Source organism: Ixodes scapularis, unplaced genomic scaffold (genome assembly GCF_016920785.2).
Source record: "Ixodes scapularis isolate PalLabHiFi unplaced genomic scaffold, ASM1692078v2 PGA_scaffold1__304_contigs__length_218370807, whole genome shotgun sequence".
In the NCBI taxonomy this organism is placed as follows: Eukaryota; Metazoa; Arthropoda; class Arachnida; order Ixodida; family Ixodidae; genus Ixodes; species Ixodes scapularis.
The window spans coordinates 64,387,438-64,409,467 of record NW_024609846.1 but is presented as its reverse complement, the minus strand read 5'-3'; the positions used below and the strand labels follow the sequence as shown (position 1 = coordinate 64,409,467).

The 22,030-nt window shown below is 46.6% G+C and overlaps 1 protein-coding gene across 1 annotated transcript in view; it reads left to right on the top strand.

The window, feature by feature from the left end:
• Nucleotides 1–285: 285 nt before the first annotated feature.
• LOC8024732 (zinc finger CCCH domain-containing protein 14) overlaps nucleotides 286–22,030 on the top strand; it is a 37,340-nt gene continuing 15,595 nt past the window's right edge. Inside the window, exons 1-14 of the mRNA XM_029981235.3 lie at nucleotides 286–505; nucleotides 1,097–1,139; nucleotides 5,442–5,556; nucleotides 6,929–6,969; nucleotides 8,883–9,047; nucleotides 9,877–10,019; nucleotides 11,468–11,625; nucleotides 13,202–13,314; nucleotides 14,154–14,267; nucleotides 15,475–15,522; nucleotides 15,608–15,655; nucleotides 16,390–16,479; nucleotides 16,628–16,681; nucleotides 18,248–18,353. Of these exons, the coding sequence (XP_029837095.3) occupies nucleotides 473–505; nucleotides 1,097–1,139; nucleotides 5,442–5,556; nucleotides 6,929–6,969; nucleotides 8,883–9,047; nucleotides 9,877–10,019; nucleotides 11,468–11,625; nucleotides 13,202–13,314; nucleotides 14,154–14,267; nucleotides 15,475–15,522; nucleotides 15,608–15,655; nucleotides 16,390–16,479; nucleotides 16,628–16,681; nucleotides 18,248–18,353 (1,271 nt within the window). The 5' untranslated portion in view covers nucleotides 286–472. The remainder of the gene's footprint in view (nucleotides 506–1,096; nucleotides 1,140–5,441; nucleotides 5,557–6,928; nucleotides 6,970–8,882; nucleotides 9,048–9,876; nucleotides 10,020–11,467; nucleotides 11,626–13,201; nucleotides 13,315–14,153; nucleotides 14,268–15,474; nucleotides 15,523–15,607; nucleotides 15,656–16,389; nucleotides 16,480–16,627; nucleotides 16,682–18,247; nucleotides 18,354–22,030) is intronic.

The window sequence follows — 22,030 nt, the reverse complement described above, 5'->3', positions numbered from 1 at the left end:
GTCCGAAATTGCCGGCGAGGAAAACTTTTCTCTAGCCTTTTCGCTCAGCAAAAAGATCGTTTTTACTTATAAACCACACACGGTTTTCTCCGGTTTCTTCAAGGTTTCTTCGATGGCTTCGATGGCTTTGATGTTTGGTCGGGCGACGATGCTTCCCGAAAAATACCGAAACTACCAGTTTCGATTTTACTAAACCCCTGATTTCATAACGTTGTTCTTTATATTCAAGAAGTTCAAGGTCTTCCAAAATAAATAATAAATAAAGTAATATTTTCCATGGTCGCCATGAATCTGCCCGCAATTGATTTTGGCGGCAAAAAGTGCCAGCAGATCAGCACTCTGGCAACAGTTCATTGGTTTTCGAGTTTTGCGAGTTTTGCGCTGTTTGCTGTTGGTAATCGTTGCCTTGTTCCTTCTTCTCAATGATAGTTTTTACAGTTTATGCAGTTTACATCTAAACCCAGAAGCAGGCATGGACGGCAACGAAGTTACGCAGAAAATACGGGTACAGGAAATATTTCAGACTTCCCATTGAAGGTTTCCGAGAACAAACTCAAACGCACCTTGCTCGCATTTCACGAAAGGCAGCTGGGTCGTCTGTGAACGCGATCTCGTAAACTGGACGCTTTTGATTTTAATTACCTACCAGTTTGCTTACGTTTTTATTGTTTCGTAGAGGGCACACAGGTGTAACACCTGAAAACAGTGTATAAGTGATACTAGACCAATAGGCCCGAAATGGAGTTGTGTTGGCGGACTCATGGCGGCATTGGCTACGGGACGGTAGCAATGCAGGCAGGACAATTCAATTTCGTGTCAAGTTACAGAAAACACATCCATCTGTTCACGTGTTCCTTTTTTTCTTCGTTGTCCTAGCTTTTATTACAGAATACTGATGTAGTTCCTACACCGCAGTCGCTTGAATTAGCTCGCTTGGGGCCTTTTCCGTATTTGCGTTGAATGAAATTTATGTTCAAGTTGCTGTTTCCGTAGCAACATCTAGTGAACCTATCAGAGCTGCAATCAGCGTGTAGTGAACCTAATAGAGTTCTTTGCAGCTTTCACGAAACTCGCTGACACTTCCTCTTCCCAACAGGTAGCCATAAAGACCAAACTGGTGGAGCTTGGTGCTTACGTGGGTGAGTGCATGCAGTCCGTTACTGGAGCGATGTAATATTTCATTTCATTTAATTTATTATGTCTCTCTGGGCCCGAAGGCATTACAGGGAGGAGTAGGGCACAGTAAATAAAGCAAAGCAAATAACAATGAAAAGGCAAAAAATGCATAAAATAACTACTAAACATCATTTAACACGTTAGTAATGGCACAGTACATAGAATAAAACAAGCGTAAAGCTATACGCACCACGTAGTGCACTTCGGACAGAAATGGCTATACGCACTACGCGGAGAGCTCATGCTGCTCGGGTCACCCTTTGCGAACGGCGGGTGAATCACTGGGGAGCTCATTAATGCAATCCTCCGCCTGCGTTCACGCCGCTTCGCAGCAACAGTGTGCGGCTGCTAATTACAAAACTTAACCAGTACATGCCGCTTCGCGGCGTCCAGCCAACAACCCAAATTCAAATTCAAATTCAAATTCAAATTCTTTATTGATCCCTGAAACAGAGAAAGGAGGCAAAGAAAAAAGCAACTGATACGCTGCTTGACTAGCCTCTGCCCCCCATAGCAGCCCAGGGAAGAACAAACATAAACGTAAAGACACTAGCATTTGACATATTCATTATAGCATGGAAAAGACAAAGCCCTGCTGTCCCCAATTGCACCTCCCAAGCCCTGCTGTCCCCAATTGCACCTCCGGAAAGGGAGTCCCATACCATTTAGTTCTGCGAAGTTTCGTCGACAACATTTGGTTTTTTCTGTGCTCATCGTAAAAAAGAAGTGTCGTAAATATCGCCAAATGCCTCGACAAAACAAAATGTTTGAGAAAAAAGAAAAAAGAGTAGGCCCACCGCAGATCGAACCCACGTCCACTTTCGTATAAAGCGGACACCTTACCACCATGCTATGCCATCGCTTAGAAAACTCGTTGTAACCATTCGTTTTATACGAGTTTCGCAAAGTGCGTACAGCCATTTCCGGCAGAAGTGCATTATGGAGTGCGTATAGCTTTACTCATAAAACAAATATCAATCAAAAGGCAAAAAATACACAAAATTTTTACTAAACATGTAACAGGTTAGTAATGGCAATCTTAAATTTATCTGAGGCAGTGATTATGACAATGGCTGCGGGAAGGCGGTTCCAGTCAATCAAGGTTTGAAGCAAAAACGAGGCATCAAAGGTAGATGTGCTGCAATGAGGGATCCCAAATTTGAATTGATGATTGGTGCATAATGATATGTCATCATGAATGGTGCGTGATGATACAGTGATCATGCCAACCAAGAGGAGTCTTGGTTGTCCAGTTGAGTTTCATGGCTGGAGTCGTCAAACAAGCTTTTATGTGCTGCACACATAAAAACAATAGCAAATAATAATGCTCTTTTGCTCAGCATCCCAGAACAACTTTCATTTAAAAAAAAAAACATCAACTAAGACAAAAAAAAGACTACAGTCTAATACGGAATTGAAAACGAGACTTACTATCGGAATGTCATTCTGTGCAAATCGAAAGAGAAAACTGTTAATGCTGTTCTGCATTTTCAGTATTTTCCAAGAAATAACGAAAGTTGCATGCCGAATGTTTTTTTTATAGTTTTGTTCTTACCAGAAACCATGGAAAGGCAAAAACCAGAAGCCTCAAATAATATAAAAAGATGGCCGATTCCAAGTTTATTTTTGCCACTCAGTGGGAATTGCGGCAACACTTCTGAATCAAATCACAGCATACACGCCACGAAGCAGGAGAGTGAAAGATAAGCTGTAAAAAGTAGTAGCTCTTTCTGAATGGCATTTTGTTAAGATCACAATAAGTGTTTGTTTGCAAACAAGCTCGCTACTGCCCGCTATCAGCAGACCCCTGCGCACTTTATTCTTCTTTTTTTTTTGTCTCACATCCGTTTGCTATTTGAACTACACAATGCACGCAAGTCCTTACAAACATATTATGGGTACTTCTCCAAAAGAAGTTCTTCTTACCCAACCACTGTGCAGTGTGCTTTGATGGGCTAGTTGGTTCATGACTAAATGGAACAGCGCGGAACATAGGACAGAAAGAAATGTTCTGTTCTTTCTGTCCTATTCTTTCTGTCCTATGTCCTGTTCTTTCTGTCCTGTTCTTTCTGTCCTATGTTCCGCGCTGTTCCATTTAGTCATCAACCACTGTGCTTTGCTGAAGAACAAATGAATACATTGCCAGAGGTCTACTGGAGCACCAAATATTGTGGCGCCCTCGTGATATCAACTCCCGCCTAAAGGCTGAACTCCATGGGACGAATATGCTGCGAAAAATCTATGAATTTTGACCGGCGGCTTTTGCTCTGCGCGTGGAATCACCACAGTGGCTGCTATGTCGCGTGCAAAGCGAGCGTGCCGTCAGGCGGCGTTCGGCAGTTATTCGTCGCATTATTCGCTCCATGGAGTTCAGCCTTAATGCAGTGAATTAGATGCGTGAGCCTTGCCTACTTCCCGAGAGGCCTTCCTCTTTTCGGAAATAACATTTACTTGCTTTTATCAGCGTGTGAGAACTCTCAATACTGACATGCCCTGTTCATAATTTAGAAAAACTTAAAAAAAACTATTGATAACGGAACTCATTTTTTTTGCATAGAAGTAACTGTGATGCTTGATAGATGATTCACGATGTGACATTCCAGTTCTTCGTTGCATTCAGACAGAGGTTGCAAGCCAGAGAAGACAGGTCACTATATGATTCTGCAACCAAAAAACGGGAATCCGGGTGAACTGTCAGAGATCTCGAAGAAGGTTCAGTTTCTAAGGAAGGTGGCACCACTGCCACTTTGTGACAGTAAAACACATGTTTGGGCATCGCCTTTGTATGTTATGATGATCATTGGGTAGAGGTACCACTCCAACTTGGATGTGAAATTTCTATGGCTGTTGGGCTTCCACTTGCATTAATTTATAGAAAAGTAAACAGATGTACAAAGAACTGTCGTAGCACTTAAAGTCAGTCTATTATATTATATATCTCTCTCTGTATATCTGTATGGCTCTAATAAAGTTGCTCCTAGTTTTTGCCCGAGAAATTGATGGCCAGTTCATTCTGTAAGTTGTGAGTTTAGGGGTTTACTTTATTATGAACCATACAATAAACCATCAACAGCATCCTGGTGATAATAGCTTGCACTATTGTTCCATTTGATATTGCAATATTGTTTTCACTCTGCATGACAATGTTTTAGGCTACTCTCAAAGAGGACTTAATCTTGACTGGTCCCAACCACCACGAAAACAAATTTCCTTCCCTCAAGATTGCTTGATCCCTCGGACCCGGGTAATACACGCCCTGTTGACTGTCATAACCTGGCGGCTGATACTTTTAAGGGGGAAGGCCGGCAAAATCTTGATACTCTTTGATTTCCCTTAAATTTGGTTCAACACATCAACAGACACATCTGTACTATACTCCGTTCACCCTTCAGCTGAGTCTACGGTGGGAGTTACGTGCCCGCTGGACCAATCAGCCGCTTCCCTCTTATCACCTGACCTAACTCTCCTCGCGTGGGTATGGCCGGGGGTGTGATGACGTGGTGCAAGAGGGGCGTATGATTGGTCCAACAAGGACATAGCTTCCACTGCAGTCTCAGTTTTGATGTGAATGGGGTATAGTAGCCCAAATTGCAGGTCAAAATACTTTCCTTTTTGCAAAGTTCTTGAACTTTTGAAGTTCGTCCTCACCATTTGTTTAAACTGAAAAGCTCTACTGACAAAATTTGAATAAAAAAACCTAAAAAAACCCCCAAAAAACGTGAGATCTAGTTCTTATTTTTTTTCTCTTTTCTCATGGGAGCTATGCTGAGCCAACTAGCCTAACCCCTCGCCTTGTTGCAATTTCTAGTGGCAATGCTGACAACAGGATGACAAATGTCGTAAATTGGGAAAAGTATGGGTAGTACAGCTTGTTTACAATGGGTTGCGAGTAGTTTAACTGCCCGCTCGACCTGCCCATTTCGCACCGTGCAACGTAACCCCGGTGGAAAGTGCCGAGGCATCTGAACCTTTTGTTGAGGCTCCAGCTTAATAGGCCAATTTCTCAATAGCTATTTCGAATTTAGAGATAACGAATAGCATGCCGGGAAGGTAAAGCCCATGTGTTCCGAAAATTTGTTTGATTGGCTAGCTCAAAAGACCGCCGAAGCTTCCCTTTAAAAAGTGCTGCCCTTACCCTTTGGTTCCGACCAAGCTTACACTGTTGAGGACAACTCTACCTTGCTAGTTGTGCCTCTGCAGGGATGTGTGGCGTAGCCATTGCGGGCTTGCGCGGTTTGCAAGGGCGTCATTAGTCTTGTTTGCAGATGACGAGCTGCCCGACTACATCATGGTGATGATTGCCAACAAGAAGACCAAGGAACAGATGGCCCGAGACCTGTCACTCTTTCTCGGCGACAGCACCACTAACTTCACCAACTGGTGAGGTCTTCGTTGCCTCCAGTCCTCGTTAAAGGGGTACTCCGGCGATTTCTTCATGGTCCTCGATTTGCCTGAAAATTTGCTGAACACATCAACGAACATCGCTGAAATAGTATCCTGAATATTAAGTCAAAATGTTTGTTTTATGCAACAATATGGAGTTCACAATTTTGGTCCTCACCATGTTTTTTAAACTGAAAGTCGCAACAACGAAAAGTTTACGCCGGTGGAAGGCAGGGGTTCACTCTTTGGACTGTAGATTTGTTTCCAACTGATTCCAAGCAGTTTGATGGTGTCAAATGAATGCCTTGGAAGGTCGCTCCAGTACCCGTGCACGAGCACGGAACAAATGTTTGGTAAAGTATATTATTTAGATTGCTTGCTCGACTGGCAAGCCTGCCTTCCACTGACGTCACGGCACGGAAAAGGATGGGTATATTTGAACGTTGGTTTTTGCAACATTTTCATTTGCCGATCTCACAATAACTATTATGAATTTTGCAATACTAAATAGCATACCGGAAAGGGTAAACACCAATGATTAAAAAGATATAGTTAGTTGGGGGATAGCTCAAAAAATTGCCGGAGTGCCCTTTAAAACCCAGAAAAATTAATCTTTGTGGACATTTTTTTTCTTAAAGGCGGGGCTTTACTTTCCTTGCTCTAACCGGTTTCTTCTGTGTCGCAAACCGTGAATACGAGGTGGCATATCTGGTCGGGCTCTACCTCACAGGTTGCATATACCGTATTTACTCGAGTAATAGCCGCACTGGTTATAAAGAAAACCTGAGGGTTCGCTTTCCCCCGGAGCACGCAGATTGCTAATCACCAGCGATCGACAGCATGATTCCAGCCATTTACAGGACAGAGATATCATCTTTGTGCGAAGATACCATCTGTGAAGATTGCAATTATATGGAGAATCGTGTTCTCCATCTGGTTATTTGCTATGTTATTTATGCGCAACGCGAAGATTGGCTGTGTTTTGTGGTCTGTGGGAAAGTAGATGCAAGGGCCTTGTTCATAAATAGTGCGGCTATTACTCGAGTAATTACGGTAGTGTCCTTGAAACCACAAACACACAAGCGTAGGTCTGCAAACCGTTTTGTATGTGCAAACTCTCGCACTCACACAAACATGTGTGACTTCAGCTCGAAAATCCTTTCCTGAAATCACATGCTTGTGTCCAAGCCTTCAACGGGGTTGCACGCTACCCTTGAGATGGTGTGTAGCAATAAAATTTTTTGCTTGGCAGGAGTGCAGCTTACTGCTGTACGCAACCGCACACTGCGAGTTTGTGATGCCTGGGGTGTGCGGTTTGCTGCACGTGTTTGTGATGTTTGTTTGATTTGATTTTCTCTTTCCACTTTAGGCTACAGGGCATTCTGGACCACCTTCAGGCTATTGCTTCAGGTGAGGAAACTGCTTATAAGCAAAGACTTTGTTCCTTAATACTTGTTTAAGGTGCACAATATGCTGGAGAAAGTGGTTGACCGACGGCTGAGTAAAACCTAACTGATTGCATCTCTTTTTGGCAGCTTTCACTTCCTCATTCATTCAACTAGTCAGGAAAAATAGGAAGAAGAAACTGTGCAAATAGTCAGGGTTCTCCCCAGGAGTTTCTGAGGGGTGGACATTACCCGGGGAGGGGGGAGCGCGTGCGCGCATTCGTTTTTTTTGGGGGGTGGGGGGGGGGGGTTGTTGTGTCTGTTTATTGCCATCCCCCCCCCCCCCCCCCCCCCCCCCCCCCCCCCCCCCACGGCACTGCCGGTGACGCGCCGCTAAGATAGAGAAAGAAAAAAAAAAAAAAGAGAAACACGCCGCCGAGCGTCCGTGCTCTTTCTTTGAAGCAGTGTGGCAGTGGCGGCAGTCAGCGATGCGATAGCGAACGATAACGTGGCGGTGCGCGGACCTGCTGAGCATGACGGCGACAGTCTGCTGCCATGTGCGCAAGCAAAATCGCATCGTCATCCCGCAGCATAAAAAAAGATTTAGTGGCGGGCGCGGTCAGTTGGAGCGGTGGGCGGTCAGTCGGAGCGGTGGGCAGCCAGTCGGAGCAGTGGGCAGCCAGTCGGAGCAGTGGGCGGCAAAGCCACTGCCGCCCACTGTGGGGAGAACCCTGTTATAATGGTAGAGGGAACAGTTTTGTCTGATGTTTAGTAGTTTTACCTTTCAAAAGCCACTGAAAAGAAAAAAAAAAAAGATTTTTTTAAACAGTCTGGTTGGGACACATATGTGAATAAATAAATTTAATGCGAAAAACATTTTTTTTAGCAATATTCACGGCGCGAGACACATTTTAGTTGGCAGTCACCTCCTTTCCACTGGTACGCACCACCTCTTCGTAGTGGATCGGCTTGGCCATCACATTGAAGTGGAGAGAGAGTGCGACCATCCCGTTGAGGTGGAAAGGCTTGATGACCATTCCGTGACGTCGTGGACTTTGTACGCATAATTCAGATGCAACTAAAATAAGTCTCGCGCTAACAATATTGCTCTAAAAATTTTTTTTTTCGCACGAAGTTAATTTTTTGAACTACGTATCCCAATTAGACTGTTTGAAAAAAAGTTTTTTTTTTTCTTTTCAGTGGCCCTTTAGGGCTCCTACTGTATTAGTAAATGATGTACTCGTATGTTTCGTTTAGCCAGTTGGGATCCTATTTTGTAGAATTTAAATATTGTTCAGCATACTCAAATTATGTGTTGCTAGATAGATTTACTAAACAATGAGATCAACCCTTTCTGACTTCTTGATCGATTGTTTTTCCAAAAGAGGAAGGTAAGTGTTTGTTCTACAAATACTTGTCTAGCATTTTTTGCGTCGGGTATTATATTAGTAAGTATACGTGCGGGTTTTTGTGTAGCCATTCTTGTATGAGAAATTAAAAGTAATAGTACAGTGGACATTAGAGAAAGCCTATTCTGAGTGCCTGTAACATTGACACGCTGCATACATAAAAAAAAATATCACAATTTGCGACGTTTAGATAGTATGTAGCAAGTGTATTTCTAACTCCCGCCAACTTTGTTATAACCTCATTCGACTGTATACAGTGCTTTATGCACACACTTGTTGCCTTCTGCTGGGCTTTGCTGCACGTGTGACAAAGTACTGCACATGTGACAAAGGTATGCACGTGTGCAAAGTACTGCACGTGTGACAAAGCGCATGCCGAAAGTAGAGTGTCTATTGGGTTCTTAACCTGTTGCCAACTGTACTGAAGCAAAAAGATTGTCTAAAATAACTTCGTAATAGTATGGTTCTTGAGCATCCTTCCGGTCCCGAAATAAACTTTGACAAGCCATGCGCATACTCTGACTCACAGAAGCAAAGCGGTCCAAGGGCGAAGTAAGGACCGAAGGACCCGTACCGCCCCCTCATCTGGAGTACACCCCCAGGGAAGTGCTGCCCAGGGGCAAGGTCCCTGAGTTGCGAGGGGACGGGGAGTACAGCGACGAGGTGCTGGCGCTCAAAGCCGACCCCGAGCCAGGTGCGTGCAGTTCCTCGCTCGTCAAGAAACCTGCTCATGCGTCCCGCTGGCGAGCGCTGGCCCCCTTCTGGGATGGTAACTCGTAACACAGAATGTGCTGTAGGGCTGGGTTTCACGAGAAGAACGACAGATTGCACTCGACTGACGCGCGGGTCAAGGTCGTATGAGCATTATGGCCGCCGAGGCCGCATCGCTTACAAAGTCTTGACGTCGGGGTGTTACGTGCAACGCCGCATAAACTTGTGCCAACCTTGAGTCTTTGCTAACTGAGAGCTAACTGGTAGCTTGAGGGCATATGAAAGATGCATTTATCTACTTCCTAGGCTTTCACATTGGGTTCCTAAAAACCCAGGCTGTCCTCAAAGTACCCTTAGGGGTTTTCCAAGTCCCTGAATTTCATGGGCCACCTTTTCACCTAGGTAAAGTCCTCTTCCAGTCTGAGCACTATTTTAGAAGATCCGAGCCATCCGCTGATAGAAAGCTATGTGCTGAACACTTCATGATGGGTGCGTTGTTGTTTACAAGGTCTGGATGCTTCTTTTGCAATGCATTATTGGATCACTGCTAAGACCAAGAGGGGTTCCTCAGCTGTCAATTAATCAAAAGAGACGGGGGTTCCTCGAATTCTAAATATTTGAGAGTGCTCAACCTACTTAGTGCAAAATGGTACTGTTGTGCCGGTAGAACTGTGGCTATCAAGTTCGTTGTACTAGTTGTTTTATGTGTGCCCCTGATCTCTGTCCTCTTCCTCGTATTTCTTGTCTTCGTGGCCCTACTCTGCCGTCCTCTGCCCGTTATGCCCGGTGTTAATCGGTCCGGTCGGTTGCAGACGACGACCTGGGAGAGGACCTGCACGGTTCGGCCGAAACGCCGCCAGAAAAGCAGGTGGCGTCGAGCAGCGTGTCGCTGGTGCGCCCCATTCCCAGGGTCATGGGTCCCGAGCCCGCTCGGGCACACGTCTTCCCGTCAAAGGTAGGAATCCTGTCGACCGCCTTGCTTATTTCGCTCGTGCGTCCCCGACCCGAGCGCCGTCGAGTCGCCGCTAGAAGTGTTCAGAGAAGAAAGCAGTTAGACTTGTTTACTATAAATAAAAGCAGTTAGACTTGTTTACTATAAATACAGATGATTCGATTCCCCTACTCTGGTACGCGTCTCCGACTAGTGTGCTTACCGCATCCTAAAAAGTGGTCCCTCGATTTTTGCCCGACGACGTCTTGGAAGTGTGGCATCGTCGCCGGCCGAGACCCTGGTGGTGTCACAGCGGGGGTGGTGTACTTGGCAGTGGCCGTTCTCTGCTGCAGGTCGCTCTCGAGCTTAACACTCAAGGGAGGCCTCATCAGCCAGAAGTTGGGATGCCGCGACGACGGCGGCTTTAGCATTCCCTTGTGCTTTTCATCCAGAACCTCTCTGCCCTTGACTGCCGGGATAGCAATGTCCGACGGCGTGACACTTGGGCTTTTGTGACGTCATCTGTTGCCACTTTGCATGGGCGGAATAGGACGTTGAACAGACCGGTCAGAGACGCTTTCCAGGAGTTCTATCCCTTCCAAGTTGCCAAAAAACCCAGACTATAAGCCACTGGTGACTGTGCAAAATTAGGCTGCTTTAAATTCGAAACCTCTTCTTTAATGACACTTCAAAAACAAAACAAAAACAGATATGTTAGAGACATCAGAGGCGAAGGCGATCACCCATGAACGCAGCAATACACTTGTCGAGTGCTCCTTCAGTAACAACAAGTATAGGCAAGTTTTTTTTTTCCCTGCTGCTTTAAGTGATGGATTGGCCTTCATTAACATTTCTTTAACTCCGCCAGTGTTTGATCTTTTATTGGAGCAATTGAGATGCACTCTCTAAATAATTTATAAGTGCTGTTTTTGTTCCTGTAGCCAAAAAAGATGTGAAATGTCATTGAAGTTGGTATTCCTCTACCCGATTTTGGAATTGAACCCTTTGTATTGCCAGTGTTTGCTATAATACCTAAATGGGATCAACACTAACTTGAACTGTAGTTGGTGACAGGTTAAGAGCGAAGTGAAGACTCCTCCCACCCCCTTTCACTTTAACAGAGCGAATGCTGGATAGGAGGTGACCTCCTCTCCAGCGTTCGCTCTGCTAAAGTGGAAGGAGGTGGGAAGAGCTTCCACTTTGCGCTTAACCTGTCGCCAACCATAAATATCTAAATAAAGTTGGCGTCTTGCGCCCTGGTGCTTTGACCCGTGGCTGAGCAGAGGCTCCTGCTTTGTTAGTGTTCATGCAGCCAAGATGGGGTTTGAAAATGTGAATGTGCACCTGAGGCCAACGCTGTGCTTCATGTTTAAAGGCGAAAGGAAGCGCGACAAAGAGAGCGTCTTACATAGGGTGCAAGCAGGTGCGACAAACTCTTAAAGGGGGAACCTGTCTCACTCCCTCATGGGCAGGCGGATCCTTCCAAGAAGCCCGCCTTGACCTCCTCGTCCGGGGTGCGGAGGAGGCCGCAGTTCATCAGCGACGACGAGGAAGAGGAGGAGGAGGAGTACGACCCCAGCAACCCGTCCGTGAGCAGCGTGGCCAGCGTGGTCAAGGTCTCCGAGCGAAGGTACTACAGTGTAGACCGCATATAACGTATGCTGCGGGAGTCGCGAAAATCCGCACTATAAGCGGTACCGCGCTATAACCAAAACATCAATTTTTCAGGCCAAAATACATGCCATGAGACAACTTACCTTTGTAAAAGAATTTATTTTATGTTAGATGAAAAATAAAGCCTAGTTTGAAGAAAGTCTTTATTTCACCAGACTAGTACACTTCTCTCTCAAGTGTGTCACACATTTTGAAAGAAATTAGCGACTTTTGCCTGGCGCAGCCTTTTAACGGCATCGCGGGTTGCGGACGAACGTTGCGAGCGTTCAGGATTGCTAACCCTAATCACTTTTCTCCGGCGATAAAAACGCGTGAAAATTCGCATCCTTTATACGATACGCGCCAGTAATACCTTCAACTTGAGCACAGGCATGAAATGTTCCAAATAAGAAATCCGGGCGATGTTCGAAAACACAAATGCTTAGAAAGCACCACTGTAGTCGAAGTAAACAAACACGACGACAAGGGCGTTTCCGCCGTCTTGAGAGTGCCGCCAGGACATCGCCGCACGAGTAGGTGGATCTTCCCTTCTAGTACATGCTGGGTTATCATAGCGACACACAACGAAAATTCACAGTTAAGGATAGCACTTTTACGCGGAACAATGAGTTTCCACCACGCCGTCTACGTCGACGATTACAACCGACGCCATGTTTGCGGATAGAAGCAGCTGGACCGCAACCGGCATTTAACGTGCGCGAACACTTCTCGACCTGCGATTGGTCTGTCGTTGCGGTTGTTTTCCAACGCAGCGGAGGGACGCACGCATGTGAACGACATGTGTCCCTTTGTCGCTATGGCAACTGAAGCCTCTCTTCGCTTCTCCCCGCTTCTTCAAGCAACCTTCATGCCCCGCGTTTTGCCGCGCGAGTGCCGCTTGCGGCTAGCGCCGTTATTTAGTGTCGCACAGGGAAGTGTGCTCGCTGCGTTGGTCAGTCTGCGCGGTCGGCGGGCTGTTCTAGAAACCGCACTATAACCGGTATTTCCGTTCGCGCGCCTGCATTTTAAGCAGTATGTAATTACATGGAGTTCTATGGAAGGCGAACCGGTGGTTTAAAAAAGCCGCGTTATACCCGGTCCTGCACTATAAGTGGTTACGTTGTAAGTGGTCTATACTGTACTACTTGACTCTCCTCTCTCGGTGGCTTCGTGGTGACCCCTTGACCACAACTCGTTTGCAACAATAGTTGCACTGGCCATATTACCTCTCCGTGGTGAAGGCGCAAATAATTGTCCTGCTTGTGACATCATAACAGTAAGTCGACTCCGTTTTTTACATGGGATCCCTGCATGAACTTTGCTCGCGCTGTATCAAGACCGGGGGAGAGTTGGCAACAGAGTGCAGGTGTTGGTTCGGCTTCTTAGCCAATGGCATTGCACCGCGTGGAGAGGGGGTGTGAGCAGTGGCTTTAACACTCCCCTCTTTCCATCCCCTCCCCTCCGCTGCAAAGGAACGGGGCTTGCATGGTAGTGCAGAAACTGGTAGAACTGGTAAAAGGTCTAAGCCAGGCAATTTGTTTGTTTGTGCTCAGGTCCAGTGTCCCCCAGAGCATGCAGGCCAACAAGCTGCTTCTCCTCAAGGCCATGAAGGCGGCCCACCAATCGGTGTCCGCACCTGCTGCAACGCGCACCAGGCGCAACCCCTGTGAGTGACACTGCCCCGTCCCTCCCTTGTGGGAGCTACTCCGAAGAGAGAGCTGTTGCTCGTCCGGTGGTGTAGCACTGCCTCGAATCACCCGGTTGTATCTTCGGGAGTCCCTTGCCTCGGACACATCCATGCCCATCCTCTTGTTTTGGCCCGGATTTGTTCGTTTTTCTAGGCAAATGCACAGCTTATACATTAGTTAGTCAGTCTCTTGGCTCCACAGGCTAACGCTTTGCACTGAACCATAATTTTTTTGCAGGGTGTGGGAGGCCATGAGAGTAAATTGCCCATCTCTGCTCCTTGCCAAGCCGACAGTGCAATGGAAGCTGCCTGCTCATCGGCCCAGTCCTACATCATTCTGTTGTCATGCAATCACACTCCCTGCCATGCCCACTTGCAGAGAGCTAGGTCGGGTGACGAAAGGGAAGCAATTGATTGATGTGGCTAGCATGTAGCTTCCACCGCACTGTCAGTTTGGGAGTGGATGGAGTGTAGCCAAACTAGCCTCGTGTACTGTCTCTACCCTACCTCCCACTGTCCTACCTCCCACGGAGGTAGGAAGCTTCTGGAGGCGACACAACGCCGCCAGAGGTGAAGCTGGGGGAAACTTCCGGTTTGGAGGGACACACCTCCAATGATGACCAAAACCAAAAGACGGTATTGGACGGACACGGCACCCTTGGACGTTATTGAACAGACTTGGGCACCCTTGAAGGGTATTCCCACCGACTGCAACCTTTACTTACGGCTTCACTCGGGATTTTCTCGTTTGGCTGGCTCCGGCCAATGTCCTGCCTCCTCTTATTCCTACCTCCGTGGTGCCTCCCTTCTTGTGGCAGCGGCCCGTGTGGAGCCCTACCAGCCGACCCCCATCCGCGAGCTCTCCACCAAGCGCCGGAGGCTCGGAAACCTGGCCCAGAAAGAAGAAGAGGAGGAGGAGGCCGTTCCAGCCAGTGAGCATCTCTCTCTCTCTCTCTCCCTTGCACCTTTCTCCCCTTTTTTTTGCCGCCACCTGTCCAATCTCAATCTCTCCGAAATGTAGAGCCTCTCTCGAAAAAATAGCAAAGTGGCCACGTAGGTAAATGCGACTTAGCTTATTCGCCTCTCATTGTAGAATGTCTGTGGCTTGCTGCAAACCAAACTGTTACGTGCCTGCTTCATGTTTCGGCAGCAGCTAGCTGACTCTGGCCATGTTTACTGCTGCTGAAGTCAGTACACGGCTGTAAAAATTGGTGATGACGGTTAGTCATGTTACAGCTTTAAAGGGATACTTCAACGAAATTTGAAATATTCCCGTCGTGTTCAAAAATAGGTTGAATATGATCCACAATATCCGTAAATGACAATCGCACGTTTGTATTTTGATCCTGGTGGCTGTATTTTTCGTTATAAACGGCCCACTCTGGCAAGCGCTCGGAGAAGGCCCAGCTTAGAGCACGTGACAGCCAACGCAACCGTGACGTAGGTCGTCTCAAGACGAGCAAAGCTACGGCGAGGCTGACGTCGAGAGGATGGCCTAGTCGTTCCAGCCACCGAAGCGGCTGCTTTTGTACGAATTTTGAGTGACGGGTTAATCTTCTATAATCTTCTAGGGGGACAATAGCGACTTCTGCGACACACAAAAGAGATTCTCAGGAAGAGGGGAGTTCCTCCTTCCCCCCTTCTCTCGTCGTGGCCGGAGACGAGACAACCTCCGTCACTATGTGTCAAGGTTCCTAGACGAGCATTACAAACGAGGCGTTAGCGACATCCACCAGGTGCTCTTTGCTAATCGTTTAATTCGTTTTAAAATTCCTTTTCAATACTTTTTTAACAAGATATTGGTATGTTCCATGCGATACTGCTCTTTTGAACACATATAGACCAAAAAATGAGCGCTGAAATTTCGTTGTAGTATCCCTTTAATTAAAGAGAGTAGAATGCCCCTTGGCACCTATGGAGTTTTTCACACATGTACCAAGCTGCCTGTACCTGTTTCAAAGTCGCGAGACTGCCATGCCTCGAAGGTACATTGGTATCTTCGAGACATGAGCTGTCGATGTGAGGATTTAAAATGACAAAAATCCTTATCAAGCTTTATGTATGTTGATAAATTGTGGCATAATAAGGAAGAGTTTGTTTTTGTTGCACTATATAGCTTGGCTTTGTTCTAACCAACAGAAAGGTCAACGGGACTCTCCATAAAAGACAGGCTGGGGCAGAGAGTTGGTAAGTGATATAAAGCATTTTGGTGGCCCAGTTTGAAACTGCTTTTTTGGATGTGCCATCAAAGACTATTTGCTGTTTTCTGCAGCGGTGGCTCTGCCTGAGAACACCTCGCCTACCATGGAGCCCGAGCGAGGTAAGACAAGCTGCATAGAGAGGGGTGTACGTCAAGCAACCAGATGCCAGGGTGCAGAATTCAGGACGTCAGTATTTCCAGAGCAAAGATGAATTTACTTGTGTTTTGCACATCATCTGTTGTAGCGCTCTTAAAAACTATTTCACGTGGGGCAAGCTTTAGAAAAAAAGACTAGTTGCCTGGAACATTCTGATAAACCTGGAAAGCACTGAATGTGTCGTGCATGCCTCATGTGCCTCGTGAGGTTGGTATTGCATGGGGAGCTACGTCTTGTCATTCGGGGGCCTGCAGCAGCCGACAATTGTTAACTACCACGGGTTTCTGTGGGTCGACCTTAGTCCTGTAGCTTGCACTTCCCTTTTGCCTCCCCCCCGTAGCAGTGAGAAAAGGTTCAGGGTTTGATTCCTGACGTGTTGCTCAGTAAATCTAGCTAATTAGTACAAATAATTATGCCTAATTCTGATAAGGTAGGATTAATTGTGGCTAAGTATGCCTTTTATAAGCTTTGTACGTTTATGCATTGCCTGTTATGGGTTACGTATGATTTGGCTCACATCTGATAATTCTTTATTATGCTCGAGCGTAACGCTTTTCATGTGAAATCAAGCTCTTAAACACATTTTGTATTGAAAAGAATGTGCACGATCTCACGCGGGCGTCTTCACGCGACGCCGCCCGCATAAGACAGTGACAACTACCACAATGGCGCTTTTTCCGCCACATTTTGTGCGCAGTCCCCGGCAAGGCGTCGAGGCTCGTGGGAGCCATCGCTCCCGAGGTGAGGCCCAGGGAAGAGTCGGCCCCCGTCGCACTCCCGGAGCCAGGCAAGTCGGCCGACACCCGCTGCGGCGCGCTCGGGCGGTCCTGCACCGTTCCCGGCGGCGTCCTCAGTGGCGCTTGTTTAACGTCGCAGTGTTCCATCATAGCTTGCTTACGGCTTTAGAGGCTGACCTGCGGTCTCTTTTCCCGCAGAGGCAACGACGGCCAACGCAATTGATGAGGAACCAGAACAAGAGGAGGACTCGGGTAAGCCAGATCAAAATTAATCTTGCCCCGCTTCTTTTTCGCGCGACACGACGCGGACTCCGGTCGTCCGGCCTGCATGCGTAGTCGTGGTGTGCACCTTTATCGTGGGCGCCGACGGTGCGAAAACGTCGGGGCGCATGCACTCCATGCCGTCAGCCGGGCCTAAGCTGCACGCGCGTGCTCAAGGCTCGTGAGACATTCAATTCAATTCTTTTATTTTTTTTAAATTTAGTTTTTACAAATGCGCAAAAATTTAAACCTTGTCAGAGGTAGGGAACTCACGCTCAAGGTGGGAAAACCAAATCTCCTCCACCGTGCTCGCCTTGTCGGCGACTATGGTGAGCTTGCTGGGCTGCGAGATATAAAACCAGTGGTCTTCTTTTATGGTTTTGAGTTTGGTGCCGTCCAGTATATCGCCGTACGTTGCGATCGCCAACGATCCAAGGAACGCGAGATTTTGTGATCCCCGAGCGTCTCGTCGTCTCTCCGTAGCCAGCAAAATTGTGGCAATGACCGACGAGAAGGCACAGTCTCTTTCATTTCTTGAGCTGCCAAGGACCGTGATCACATATCCGACGTTACGAGGCCCTTTTCTTTTCGGTTAATTGTTTTAGTTCCTCTCAATTGGGTTAAGTGATCTTTATTATCAAAGCCTTTGTAAACTCTAAAAAAGATTCACATTTTTTTTTATTTTTTTTTTATATAAAGAGATATAATTTTAGAGCAGAAGTGTAACACCCGATGCTTTTGTGTTTTAAGCCCAACAACGTTTACATCCATTTAGTTTCCTACTGCCCATGTAACTTCTGCACTCTAGGATTTGGTTCTTTGGTCTTAAATTTTGAAGAATGCATGCACAGTGGTGTCTACAAACTGGTAAGTGCCAATAGAATTGCATACATGCTTGGAGATCCCTCGTGGGAAGCTATAAGGGCTGTCGTTGTGCAACAATGTGCGGCGTACTTCTTGCCGACACTGAATCCAGTGCCTGCATTCAACGTTGTCTTGTGGAATCTTCGGGATGTCTGCTATTTGAAAAGAAAATTGCAAACATGGGAAACCGATGGAGACATGTTACTTGTTGGCGCATTTTCCTGGACACCTAAGAATATTGAGGCTATTGTTGATCTATTGAGAATTGTGTAAATATCTGCGAACACTCTTTACACGAATCCAGGTTAATTTCGGCGTCAAAGTCTGCAGATACCGTAGTCACCTCAGTGAACTCCAATGCACCACTGTCGCTATTGATGTTAATGGATACCTCCGTTTCACATTAGTGGAGAAGTCTTGCACTTCTCCACTTCTTGACAGCCTGAAAAGTCTGGGAATTTGGAGGTGCAGCTACTGCCGACTACTGCATTGTCAGCATTATGACATATTTGTGACCGTAGCCCAGTGTATGTGAAGATTTCTACTAATGAGTGCATTGTACTGATTTGCCTTTGTATCAAATTGCTTTGGTATGTGGTGCTCAAAGCATTAAGATAGCAACTGAGAGCCAGAAAAGATGTACTTCGTGACCAGAATAGCGGTCAAATGGAACCTGTCTTGCAAATGGTGCAGATTTGCTCGAGCTAGAGGTGCCAAGGGAAGAGGTGCACCTAGTGGTGAAGGATGCCACGCCCACTTCCACACCAGGTCATGCAAGCGCTTCTGAAGACGTCCTAGGGTAAGTGGCTGCCTCACTCAAAGTTACTTCAAACAACTTTGAAGGGTTGTTGGAAAATAGAGGCCCAGATCTCATCTGGATGGTTGTTCTGAGAGCAGTATCATTCCAATGACCTGAATCAGCAGTTTTAGTAAGCTTAGAAAATGCAAGAGGGGTCACTATTTTTGAGAGAGCAAAGTCCATTTCAACATCAACACAGCAAGCCACTGTAGTTTTCGGAACATAGTGGCACATTTTGTGGCTATTTTCATCATTCTGTAGACCAGTGGTTCTCAACCACTCATGTTTCGCGGACCCCTTGTGGATCGGCGGAGATGATGGAGGACCCCGTTCGTCATGAGGGGAAGGAAAAGTTATTGGTTAATTGTGGTAGTGATTTAATCAACGGATATAACAAAGGGATAGTGTGAAGTCGACTTCTCTTATTGACATATACACGAGAAAACTCACCCGAAAATTGGAATGTTTATTCTCAATCTGAAAAAAAGTCAACTTTTATTGCCGGGAGACAGGGTTTCGCGGACCCCTAGAATGCTTTCGCGGACCCCAAATGGCCCGCGGACCCCTGTTTGAGAACCACTGCTGTAGACCGTAGTGGGATTTGTTGAAGGAAGTATTTTTTCTTCCTCTTTGTAAACCATAGGGGGATTTGTTTGAGAAGTTACAAAGCTTTACCTTTTTGGACGACATTTTATTGTACTCTTCATTGAAACTAAAAATGGCTCTCGTTTGTTGCTTTTGGTTTGTTTTGGGGAAAAAGGTCTATATTATATATCTTTTTTTTTCTGATGACTTTTTTTTTTTTTAACGATTAAAGGAAGGCAGGTGTCAGGAGTCATGCAAAACCCTTGTTTTATTCAATATGTGTACAACTTTCTGAGCAACAGTGTGGGCAATATTTAGGATGTCGAGCCTACAGTTATTGACTGTAGACTACTGTATATCCAGTTTTTATGAAATAAACAAAAGGGAATCGGCACAGTTAGGTGGATAGTCCTGAGCAGGGGCAGTAAAATCTACTTGCTTGCCACTGCTTTTAGTTTTGGTGGTCTCCACTCATCCTTTGAATCTGAGCTTTCTGCTGGGGCTTTCCTATAACAAAGAAACGTTTGAATTTTATCACATATGGCCATGTACCTCCAAAGATCAACCTGGCTCACCTGGTGGTATATACAAGGTGTGATCAAAAAGTTCCAAGACTGATCTTATAGCGTAAAAAGAAAGGGCAGCACAGGGATGTGCATGCAGCGGCCGAAGGCAGGGAACTTCCTGCATCATTATGCCAAAGGGCATCGCTCTGTGAACATTTGGAACTGCGCTACAGAAACTTGTTTGACCACATGCGCGAGCATAATGGCGATCTCTCCATAGACTGCAAACCAAAGCGAGAGCGAACATCAATTTTACGTTAAACTCGGCAAATCTAAAACAGAGACCTCTGAAATGATTTAGAAGGCTTACGTCAAAAACCAGTGAGGTGTGCGACGTGTTTTCAGTGGCACTCGCGCCTCAAGAATGGCAGAACGTCACTGAGGTCAGGGAGAGGTCAAATAAGGTCGTCCTGTTGCTCTTCATCTGCAAGCGATGTTCTGCCATCCCCGAAGTGCTAATGCCACTTAAAACACTTTGCAAAATTCACTGCTTTTTGACACAAGCCTGCTGAATCATTTCAAAGGTCCCTGTTTTATATTTGTTGAGTTTGATGCAAAATTGGTGTTTACTCTTGCTCTCGCTTGCAGTCTATGGTGAAATCGCCATTATGCCCATATACGTGGTCACAAAAACTAGTGTAGCAAACCTCCAAATGTTCACAGAGCGACGCCCTTTGCTATAACGAGACACAGAGGTCCCTTCCTTCGACTACTGCATGTGCATCACTGTGCTGCCCTCTCTTTTTACGCTACAAAACCAGTCTCAGAACTTTTTGATCACACCTCGTATGTATATATACTTCTTCATTGTCAAATTTGGGAGCGGTGAGAAAACTTAACGTTTGCGCGAGCACAGTGGATCCTTGATTATGCGTCCCCGGTTTACGTGACCTCCTAAATTTCACGACAATTATTTCTGGTCTTGACAAACTGCCCATTGAAATAATGTATTAAAAGTTTGGTTTTCACGATGCGTGATTTTACGCGTCCCGCGTCATACGACATTCCGGCGGGAATTGTGCGACGAATTCGACGGCTGCATGAGGAGGGGGTGGCGGCGCAGCAACAGGGAAGAGTTCTGTGCACCGTTTAGAGGGTCCAAAAACCCACTGCCGGCAACCCCAGACAGCCACAGCGCCGGTAGGGAGCAGGAGGCAGCACTCTCTCATTCCCTGCCTGGGTTGTGAAATGCCTCGGTGTTTTCGCATTGCGTCCTTGCTCCACTCATCGCATCATTCTCTCGTCTCTCATTTACCCACGCTCTCTTTTGCGCGCCACTTTCTCCAACTCGTTGCTTCTCCCAGGATTGAGCACGCTTCTGCTGGTTACTGCCGTTACCGCTTTTGGAAAGCGTAAAAGCGACAAGTATCCCATTGTCGCGATTGTGCACGTAGGCGAGCGATGTCTCAATTTGTTCCGACAATTTTCGCTTCGTCAAAGTACAGCAATTAGCTTAGACATCATTTAAAACCTCTGCTTGTCTTCTTCGCACGAGGCCGATCACTGTATCCGTAATTATAGTTTTTTTGGATGATACAACGATTTCGCGCAGTCCCGCAAAAGTCGCATAATTGGGGTGTGCTCCAGCAGTGCAAGCGGAAGAATGAACTCGACCTGCGGCACTTGGCAGCCGTAGCATTCTATCCGTTTCTGCACTTTGAGGGTGATAGTAAGGTTCCCGCACTGCACAACCCGGCGCAGAGCAGAATCTCCTTCCTGAGCCACTTGCTTCTTTTGCTGATACAGTGCAATCCACTTATAACGATATTAATGATGTCCGAAAATCTGATCGTTATAACCGATTATTGTTGTATCTAAACTGCGCCTCTAAAGGTTCGAAATATTACCCTCCTTGCTCCCCGATGCCAAAGGGTACTCACCAGCATCGAGTCGATCAGGTTGTGAAAGATGAGCCGTGAAACATTATATTTTCTACTTCTCGGAGACTTTAATAAGTACAGAATGAAATATACTACGCATGCTTAAAAAAGTCTGAGATTTCCGTTTGCTTGCACGGAAGCTTGATGATCGCGGTTTGCATCACATCGAGTTATTGTGCGGACGCTGGCGACAGTCCTGTACTATCGCGGACAATATGAGCTGAAACAGCGCTCCGGCCTGTGCACGGTACTACCTGCGCCGCCTGTCGCATCGCTGCCTGTCGCATCGCTGCCTAAACACGGCGCGCCCTGAGGCCAAGATAAATTCTCACTTGCGCTCACTGCGCCGCTGCGCTCTTCTGGCCGTCTGCTAGCGAAAATATTGGCTGTCGGAAGCAACATCACGATGCGTGTGCCGTGTAGCCCAATGTTCACGTTTTTAGCTAACATGCATTTCAGTGCATTTCAAGAAAGCGCCGAAGTCGAAAATGCGTTGTCACGCTCGTATCTCCTCGAGGAGCGCTGCTTGACGGAGCTGTCTTGGCCCCCAAAATTAGCCGATCTGAATATCATCAAAAACATTTGGAGGCTCATCAAGGCAGCCATGTCACGGCGTCCCCTCCACCGCTCCACTCCCGCAAATTGT